General features: G+C 44.0%; 1 protein-coding gene across 1 annotated transcript; it reads right to left on the bottom strand.

Moving 5' to 3' along the window:
* Positions 1-6,452: 6,452 nt before the first annotated feature.
* tmem68 (transmembrane protein 68) lies at positions 6,453-10,452 on the bottom strand. Its single transcript, XM_080546392.1, has 8 exons — positions 10,391-10,452; positions 10,039-10,104; positions 9,308-9,711; positions 8,910-9,077; positions 8,412-8,605; positions 8,200-8,260; positions 7,896-8,035; positions 6,453-7,410 (listed from the first exon to the last, which is right to left on the bottom strand). Exons 3-8 carry the CDS (start codon positions 9,654-9,656, stop codon positions 7,303-7,305), a joined length of 1,020 nt encoding a protein of 339 aa, XP_080402518.1. The 5' UTR covers positions 9,657-9,711; positions 10,039-10,104; positions 10,391-10,452; the 3' UTR covers positions 6,453-7,302.
* Between the last annotated feature and the right edge of the window lie 173 nt (positions 10,453-10,625).

Here is a 10,625-nt window from a genome sequence, read left to right as displayed (position 1 = left end):
AACACATAGAAGTAGTACACGTGTGATGTGATTAGCTCCATGACGTGGTAGAGAGAGATGTGTCTGTCGTGTGTGTTGCCGGTTCCTCTGGGTTCTTCAAGTCATCAGCTACGTTCTCCTAGTGCCAAAACCAACAAAACCAACAAACCAACAAACTAAACAACAAACAAACCAACAAAACGTCACTTCTGGACTTCTGGCGGGTCTTCGGACCAGGACCTCCAGTCGCCGGTCCCTGCCGCTGTGGTCCCGGAGGATCCAGACGAGAGGGCAGGTGGCGGGGGGGCGGGGGGTGGGGCGCAGGACTTTGCTTATTTACTTGAATACAGACTGAAGGAGGTGCAGGTGGAGAGGGAGTTTCCTCCTCCCCCCCCCCCCCCACCCCTTGGTTGTCGGTATCACGCGTGTTTATATGCTACATCATCATCATCATCATCATCATCATCATCCACCCCCCGGACGTCCATCTGTCCTGTGGGGAGAGAGACTGAAACTGAGCTGAAGGACACAGGGGGAAAAAAAAAAACTCATCAGCTTTATTTCCTGGACCTGAGGAACCCTACAGGCAGGGCCGGGCCAAGAGAAAAGCTTCCTGGCAGCTTCTCATTGTCAGTCCAGAGCTGCTCTGGGTCTGGAGCGGCCAGGCGACCGGGCTGATAAGCATCGGTCTGGACTACACTACACAGATATGGATGGAGGGAGGAGGAGGGGGGAGAGAGGAGGATATGAGAAGAGAGGATCAGGGAGGAGTGGAGAAGAGAGGAGGAGATGAGAGGATATAGGAGAAGAGAGGATGAGGGAGGGGTGGAGAAGAAAGGAGGGGATGGGATGGAGGAGAAGAGGGGTGGAGGGGAGAAGAGGGGATGGGAAAAGGAGGGAGGAAGAGAAATGGAGAGGAGAGGAGATGGGGGGAGACAGACATCCAGCCACTTCAGCCAAACTACTCTCACAAGCAACAGGATGTACTGTCAGATTAAAGATGCAGCATTCTTTTTTACGTTGTAACTTATTGTATGTACAGTGTATTTCCATCTGTGTGTGTGTGTGTGTGAGTGTGTCTGTGTGCGTGCGTGCATGTGTTTGTGCGTGCTCGTGTGTGTTAGAGAGAGAAAGCATGTCACAGGACAGCATGATTAGATGCTACAATCAGTGGTTCGTCTGTCTGCAGCTATACAATGTAGTGCAAGGAAGCATAGACGTGCACATACTGCACTTAGAGTGCAAACTGCTGCTGTGGCCTGCTAAACACTGCACGACTGCATTTCAACACCAAGGAAACGCAGGGTGCTTTACCACCATAGATACCATCCCAACTGTCAACACTACATCTCCAAATCAATGGTGTCAAGATGATCTTGAATGAGCTGGAAAAACGTGCTTCACCTCCTCGGTGTTCTGATTTCAGCCCCAGGCACAAGTGCTCTCCAGTGGATGTTATCAGAGAGAAAAAAAATGAAGAAAAAAATGAAATCTTAAAGTATCTTTAAAATGTTGAAAAGGCATCTGCACAAAAGGAAAGTTTTGTACCTACTGTTAAAGTTTTCTTTTGTGTGTGTGTTGTGTGTGTGTGTGTCCCCCGTTCTCGAACACTAGCGCTTCTTGTTCATGTTGTGTCTGTTTGAAGTGTGGAGAGAGAGAGAGAGAGAGAGAGAGAGAGAGAGAGAGAGAGAGAGGAGATAAAACACAAGCACAGCGCCTTGTCAGTGAGATTAATCACGTTGAAGGAGTCATTGTATTCGATGTGAAAAGTCGTAAAAGGTAGATAAAGAAACAAAGCTCTGGATCTACTTTAGTAAGATGTGCCTGGTTATGTTCGACTGGAGCTCGATTTTTTTTATAGTTCCGATTATTTGGTAATACGCATTTTTTTGGGGTATGTCTTTATTGTTTACATTATTTAGAATATGGATTAATAATTCAACTGCTGAAAAATGCTTCGCTTTGCTTTCACATAATTTGCCTTCTTGATGCGCTTTGCTATCACACAAATTGTCTTAGTGAAGTCTGTTCTCTTCTGTTCCGTGGCATGACTTACTCCACGCCATTAAATATTCAGGAAACAATGTGGCTACACTTCCAAGAGAAGCTCTAAAAGGAGGGTTTTGGTGATAATACATGCAGACAGTAGCACTGGATAACATCATGTCTTCTGTCTGGAATACTTTCTGAGACTGCTTGTTCTGAATACTGTGTTTTTTTGTTTTTTTTTACCACAGATTGATGAATATCACTCATTTCATCTTGCAATTTCACGTGCCCCTGTCTTAGTTTTGTATTGTTAGTTTGAAATGCAGCTTTTGTTTTTCATGTTGTTTGTTTTTTGTCTGCACTGAAGGCAGAAGAGCCGGTGTAAGTACCGGATTTTCCGACCCCTGGAGGTTTTTCCGACCCTACCAGATCCGGATCGGAAAATCCGGTACTTACACCGTCACAGAAACCAAAATGGCCGCATGAAGATAGTTAGAAGCACAGGTTAAGGTGTGAACGCATCACCGTGAATAGCACAACACTTAGCAACACTTCCTGTCGCCTGTCTAAAAACCAAAATGTAACTGTAGGCCGCCTCAACGTTGTGTAAATGTCACAAGGCAAATGTCAATCAAACCCGCGGATGTAGAACCGACGTCTCTCTCCTACAAAGTTGATACTGTAAAACGTAGTTGACTAGGTGTATGATACATGGTTAGATGCATCATAATAGGACCTCTCATCCGATCGGCGCTTTGCTGAGGGAAAGATGAATCCCTTTAATTACAATCAGCAGGGACTCGTCAGGAGAGGGTCTTCATTTCAAAAAGCACATTTCCGGAGTCTGTGATTACAAAGCCTTTGTCACAATAGGAAGGTCAGGGTTTTTACAAGAGGAAGTTCAGCGGCACAAACGGCCTCAGCAATCTGTTATTTCAGTCTGCCGTTTGACGAGACACTTAGCGAGGCCGTGAAAAACGAATCGTTCCTCATCAACATCAGAATCACTGAAGGTCACTTGGCCGGGTGCCATCTTCTCATCCATTAAACATGGCGGCGCGTTCCCAGCCCTCCCCAATGTCACCCTTTCACATGGCGCTCGCCGTGTTGTCCCGCGTCCTCCGTCACACAACAGATTTCATCTGGCTTTGCGCTTCGAATCGTTTTGGTTTTTTTCGCTTTCAAATGCTAATTTCTTCAGCAGAGATCCAACAAATAGAGGGTCATGTTACGGAGTTTGTATTTGTGTGAGTGTGTGTGTGCGTGTGTGTGTGTGTGTGTGTGTGTGTGTGTGTGTGTGTGCGCGCGCGCGCGCGTGTGCATGCGTGTGCGTGTACTTCCCTCAGATATGTCTACATAGAGGTTTATTTAGATATGCACTCTGAGTCATAAACACTACAAACACTGTTTATTTCATGCGTATTAGCAGCGCCCACACACACTGGCCTGAATCACAGCGTCTCAGAGAGACTGTGCCAGACTCACCATCGAGCCAATGTTTTTACCATTTTTGAAAATTGTTCTTCTGTCTTTAAAAATAGCTGTCTTAATAAGCGTAGGGTTACATAGGAGTATGTGTCAGTTAATTCTATAGAGCAAAGAATCAGAGTGAAGGTGAAATGTTAGTCAGTAGTCAGTCGCCAGCATAAAAACAATGTTCTCTGTCGTCCACGAACTGAGTGAAATCAACTTCTCTCGGTCCTACGGGGGTAATCACTAACGCCATCTGTAAAACCCAACCCCAATCTATGGAGAAACTTCTAAAATATTTCAGGAAAAAAGTGTCTACGTCTTCTTGTTTATGTTGCGTTTGTGAGCCAGATTTCGCCAGAGTTGAATTTCACACTTGTTTAATCGTCATCGGATAGCATGTAAATTGTACATAAACCTACCTCAAACTTGGTTTCTGAACAGATCACCCTCCTCCTAAGGGAGGCTGGTGGAGGTAGAAATCGGAGGACGGGCTCATCGCAATGGACGGAATGGAATGAGGCATGTCATCATTGGTATCAATGGTACCGTTCCTCATTCCGTTCCCTGCATTCCAATGAGCCCGTCCTCCGATTTCTACCTCCACCAGCCTCCCCTGGAGCCAATAGCTAAGCTAACCATACTGTACAGTATGTGGATCCTCCGATCGTAATGTAAATGTGAAACAAATCATTCAGTGTTTGTAACGCGGGAGGGTCTCCTGTTCAGTAAAGTGCATCAAAAAGCAGATTGAAACTACAGGAAAAAAATGCACTTGTCAACAAACTCGCATCATCCTTCACAGGACTCCATGGTGATGATTTAAGCTGCTTCTATTCCGTATCTGTTTTGTTTGCCTTAAATGAATATTGTTCTCTCTAAGCTATTTTTTTGTCTTTTTTATTTTCAAGACTCATCAGGACTTTATTTTCTTTTCTGCACCCTAGCCCTGGGGTTGTGTGTGAGGTCTAGGAGGGTTTTTTCCAAGGTTCTCTCTGTACACTGTCTGATCTGAGTTGTGTTTCTATGGTTACTGTGCTTATACTATAACCGATTACCCAGAATGCAAGGTGGGTAGGCTATTAGCACAGTACAGAGCCAAACTGAGCCGAGCCGAGCCGAGCTGTGCTGTACTGGGCTGGCTTGGTCCACAGTAGCTGCTGCCGAAACAGCTGCTAGGAAGGATGTCATGTAAAAATGAAAGAATGTGAGTCAGTGAGGCTGGTGGAGGTAGAAATTGGAGGACAGGGTGTTTGATACCGTTCCTCGTTCCGTTCCATGCATTAGAATGAGCCTGTCCTCCGATTTCTACCTCCCCTGGCCCGAGGCCATCTCTTTACCCACCAGTTTCTTACAGCAGCGTATACCGCTGGGAACTTCTGAACATTGAACCATTGTTTGATTTTGAGATATCTGGATGTCATTGGTGGCTGTTTTATTTAGTATTTTTATTTTATTTAACTAGATATAGACCAATAGCAGCGATGTATACTGTCTGTGCGTGTGCGTGACTCCGCCCCCTGCTGTAGCCAATAGAACATTAGTACAAGCACAGTAACACATAAACAAACAAGCAAACAAGGGATAAATGACGTTGCATTTAGTTTTGACTTCTTCTAAGCATAATGTACAGATGTCCTTTAGTATCTCAGTTGCTAAAGGAAGATCACAATAGTAAGATTGAAAAACAACGTATCTAACTAACTGTAAATAAATGTATGCAAATGTACATGTTAAAAAGAACATTCCTCTCTCTGAGTTCTGGTCGTGAAGGGTGTCTATTGACTAGAGGTTCGGTTACATATGATGTAATACAGATTTAAACTAGTGTGGTGTATGTGATGTATTAAATGACATAAAATGAAAAAAGAAAAAAAAAACTAAACAAAAAACTGTTCATTATTGGTCTTAAGTATGTTGCATTGTGTGATGATGAAAGTCTGAAGTGCTTAAAAACTGCATTTAAGTCGGATAAACTGATTTTATTGTAAATTGAAAGAGTGGAAGATACAAAAAAAAAAAACTGAACATGACATTTTTGTATATATTGGATTTTTGTAAATTTTTATTTGATTCTAATGCAACACAAAGTACCAAAATTAATTTAATAAAGTACACTGTGGTCATTTTTTCAGCCTCCACTTTAGTTCATTTGGGTTTGGTTCATTTGACCAAGTGGGTTCGAATCTGGGTTTGTCTGTGTTAGCCTGCTGAACTAAAGCCTAAACATGATCTTAGGAAGCTCTTACTCAGGAGAGGCTAGTGGAGGTAGAAATCAGAGGACGGGCTCATTGTAATTGCATGTAATGGAATAAGGAATGGTGTCAACCACTCCTCATTCCATTCCATGCATTCCAATGACGTCAATAACGTATCATCACAGGCCAGGTCATCTCAGCATATACACTATAGAACAATGTAGCATACATTCTGATTCTGCATACAATAAGATAAGCCCTAATACTTTGTAAGATAACATCATATTACGAACTTTGACCTCTTCATCTAGTAGTATGTACAGTTCAGAGAAAAAATGTGAACCCCTACAGTTTCCACATGTCGTGACATCCAAGGAGCCTGAAATTTAACTGTATTTAATTTGTATTTTCTTTTCTTTCTTTTCTAGACAATCTACAGTAGCAGGCAGAGGTACGGTCCACCTCACTCATGTGTCCATATACAGCACTGTGTGATGATGTCAATGACCTCCAGTCAATCACATGCAGGACAACATGACCTGATGACGCTGACGAACGGCTCTATAAATAACAGGCATGTTTACAGAGACATTCCAGCAGGGTAAGCATCAATCACTCCCAGGCTTATGGGTCTGCCTGGGGAGGCTGGTGGAGGTAGAAATCAGAGGCTCATTGTAATGCGAAAACACGTGTTTGATGATACTATTCCTTATTCCGTTCCACGAGGCCGTTACGACGAGTTCATCAGCGTCAGTGTAGAGTGGCTAACTGCAGGAATTACTGGTGGTACACAATGTTCGTAAAAAATATATTTATTTTCAGATTGTAGTCTTAGATCACAGTTTGGACAATGGACTTCCAATATAATCGAAAAGTGCGCACAGTACATATTGTATGTACATAGTTAAAACGTCTCAAAATTACAGTAATCAGATAATTCTGTTGATCAATAAAGAAAAAGGCAAACACTTTACAAAGGTAAATAAGAATAACATTATCCAGTTTCCATAGCTGCAGTAGATGGTTCCATGAAACACTTTTCAGTTCTTAACCAAAAGGTTGTTCGTCTGTTGGTCTCACAAAGGCCGCTTAACAAAACGCTTGGCAGTGGAACGCAAATCAACATGTGCAAATTAATAGTGGAATTAAAGTATATATATTATATATACACATAGAACTGCCAATTACAAACACACGCACAACACAATTTCTCAATTGACCGTAGCCAATTATAATCACATGTACATGACAATCTTCCGACATAACTGGATATGCTGCTTTTGTGACCATAACCGGTTATAAGTGCAAACAGCTCCAAGCATATTCTTTTAACATGACTGTTGAAATATCAGTAACTTCAATATAAACCATGCATTTCCTCACATCATAATACAACCACATTTGTCTTGATTTGTCTTGATTTGTCTTGACTTTATCTTGACTTTATCTTGCCTTTATCTTGACTTTATCTTGCCTTTATCTTGACTTTATCTTGACTTTATCTTGCCTTATTGCCTTATTTGTCTTTGCAATGTCTGGGGAACCGAAGCATAAGAATTGTACTCTCTTACCCTTGTGTAATGTGACGTAACAATAAAACTTGAAACCTGAAACTTGAACCAGTATCCACAAACACATTTAGCCTATAAAACAGGGATTCCTCTGGTTATTCCTCCTTGGGCGTCCTTCTGTGGAAGCGTTCCAGTAATGCTCGAAGGATGCTCCCAGGAACCTGCTGATGTGTGTCGATGAGGAACTGGACCGCTTGTTTCACCTGCAGGATGACCAGACGGTAGAATAAGGACACGGCTCTTTGACCTGGTCTTTCCCCAATCACTCCACTGTACACTATGAAAGTCCATATGTTGTAAACTGCAGAATGTAAACATAACTGAAGACACAGCCTGAAACAGTCCACATATTTAGATAGATAGATAGACAGTAACAACAAAATGAAATAGAATAGGCTAAAATAAAATACAAAATATAGATGGACCACCGTTTACTGTTAATTAACTACCAGTCTGGTAGTCTGTCTCCAAAAGTGCCGAGTGTCTCCACGTATGTTTACATTCTGTAGTTTTATCAAGTACAGTATGGACTTTCATTGTGTATTATTGTAAGATCAACATACCAGGAAAGATCCTAGATTATTTCAGGGCCATGTTTTGACATACAAAGAATCAGGAATAAGGAAAGCCTCCCCTGCATTCTTTGGATGTCAAAACGTAACCCAAAAACAGACCCAGAAACACTTGCCTTCTCTGCTAACTCTGCTGCCGTCAGATCGGGGTCGTATGGGATGGGATCCCCCAGGTATGTACGGAATTTCACAGGGAAACCTCCGTAGACCGGCGCCATCGGCACGCGGAACTTCTCGTACGACCACCGGAAAAATGCTGAGAGGAGAAACATGTTTTGTTTGAGCGATGAAAAGAAGTTCTCGAACGACTCTCACCGACATGGCGGTTTGCTAAATCACACTATTAATGGAGAATCTCTGAGGTCTTGGTTTAATCGATGACCGTAACACCTCTCGTAAAAAAAAAGAATTAGTACTCACATAATGTTCCCAGCGATCGAAACCCTTCCCTGAGGTTTTGAGTGAACATTGGAATTATTGGCTGAAACATAAGAGGAGATTAAACACGTAAGAGGATTGCAGATACAGACCTGTAACTACAGTATGCTCCTGAATGACTCCTCTATCGAATCTGACCCACTCAAGTATATATAGGGCGTAGTAGGAACTACGGAAAGGGCTCGAATACGTACCGCTTTGGCATCGATTGCCACTTGAGCGAAGCCTTTGCGTTTGCCCCAGAGCAGGGGGTAGGTCTCGTCGCTGAGCAGGGCTTCCCGTACCCCGCCGGGCGAGATGCCCAGGAGATGGCCACTCTTCAGGGCCTTCACGCACTCCTCCTGGGGCCCGTGGATCACGCTGAACACCTCCAGCAGCAGCTTGAACCCTGCAGGGAGGAGACATGGAGACATGGGCGTTGTTGTGGATTGTGATACATTTTATTATTATATAAATATTATTATTATTATTATGTCAAAACGAAGGGAGCAGCTGCTCCCTTAAAGATAAACATGTGGAAAAGGTTTAGGAGAAATGTGAATGTTTGCAGCCCTTACATATGTCTAAGAAATTCCCCGGGCCAAGTTACTCCAATGTTTTTGTTTGCATTTGCAAGAGATTTACAACAGTACCATCTTTTTTTGGGGGGGGGGGGGGATAGCTCCAAATATGGTCAAAGGGTCACACTGTACCTGGAACCTTGAACAGGAAGTGATCAGCAACAGAGTGGCAGGTGCGTCCCTTCTGAATGATGACGTTAGCCAGGAAGTAGTAGTAGTCTACGGGGATGGCCCCGTGGTAGTACACTATCAGGGCTGCTCCCTCCTCAGGGATCTTCTCCATCCCATGGATCTCATATCCTAACCAAGACAGGGACCGTTCATATTAGCATGAGTAACACACACACACACACACACACACTCTCTCTCTGTGTCTGTCTCTGTCTCTGTCTCTGTGTTTTTCTCTCTCTCTCTCTCTCTCTCTCTCTCTCTCTCTCTCTCTCTCTCTCTCTCTCTCTCTCTCTCTCTCTCTCTCTCACATACACTCTCTCTCTCTCTCCCTTACATACACTCTCTCTCTCTTTCAATACCGTGCCAAATGGCCCCGTGTCCGTCCCACAGGATGGCCAGAGTCTTCCTCGCCCCGTCCCACAGGTTGTTGGAGTACGCCTCCCTGAGCTGGTTCTTCCTCTTGTAGACGTGGAGGAAGAGGATGGAGAGGTAGATGAGGATGACGATGAGGAAGGGCAGGATGAAGACGACGGCCAGGGGAGTGAAGACCCACAGCAGGTACTGGAGGTAACTCAGATAGTCTTCCAGGGGTCCTAGCCCCGCCCAATCCAACCACTCCTGCGCCGACTCCTCCCACAAGTGGCACACACAGGCGAAGAAGCCGTAGGCGCCGTCACCTAACCAGCAGGCCTCGTTCCCATCGGTCATGCTGCTTCACTTGGACGCCGAGCCGAGGGAGGGTACCATCTGCCAGCGGCCGGGCCTGGGGGGGACAGATTAAAACAGCGTTTCAAAGCATTTCATTCGAAATAAATGCTGTTGTTTGTCTACAAAAAATTACTCTCTTCTATGTCTATGGTTGTCTATCCTGGAGGGGCAGAGACACAGGCTAGCCTACTACATCACATCTCCACCACATCTCAGGAAAAACATTAAAAGAGTGTTTGTAGTGGCAATACCTCCCTCGACTTGTTGACATATTCAGGAAACGAACATTGAGCATCTCTGCCCTGGAGACAAGACAAGTTGCTAGGCAGTGTTGCTGCATCAATAATGTCATTGGAAAATGCATGCATGCAATGTCACACACCTTTCTTCCCCAATGTCAATGAATGAATGGAGGACAGAACATACCAGTCTGTCTCACACGAAGAACCTAGGAAGACAGAAAACAGTTAAATCGGCTGTGATTCTCCTTCTTGCACAGTAAGTTAGCTTAACTAGCTTATTAGCTAGCAAAGACCTGACCTAGATGACAGCTGACAGCTAGCTTAGCTTAGTTTAGATCCTCCCAGCCTTAATCCCCCACAACATCGATGACAGAATCAGAAAACGGTAAGTGACTTTAGTATCTAACGTACAATAGACCTGTACATGGTTCGCTGCATAACAACAACAGAACACATCGTAAATTAATGAAACCATTTTTACTAGCTACCTACATTTTGATCCCCCTGGTTTTGCTCAATGAATCCCCTTTGACTTGGCTTGGCCAACAGTGTGGATCTCTCTGCTGGCAGAGGAGAGGAGGAGGAGGAAGATTCCTGTTTATTTTTCTTCCTGGTTCAACCCGGATCCTTATGAGTGTGACACACAAACAGCGGTTCACCCGGACCCTTATGCGTGTGACACACAAACAAGAGAGTCGGAGCGAAAACGTGTAACGAGTGAGAGACG

Source organism: Nansenia antarctica, assembly GCF_963989245.1.
Source record: "Nansenia antarctica genome assembly, chromosome: 16".
Lineage (NCBI taxonomy): Eukaryota > Metazoa > Chordata > Actinopteri > Argentiniformes > Microstomatidae > Nansenia > Nansenia antarctica.
This window is presented reverse-complemented; position numbering and strand designations above follow the sequence as displayed.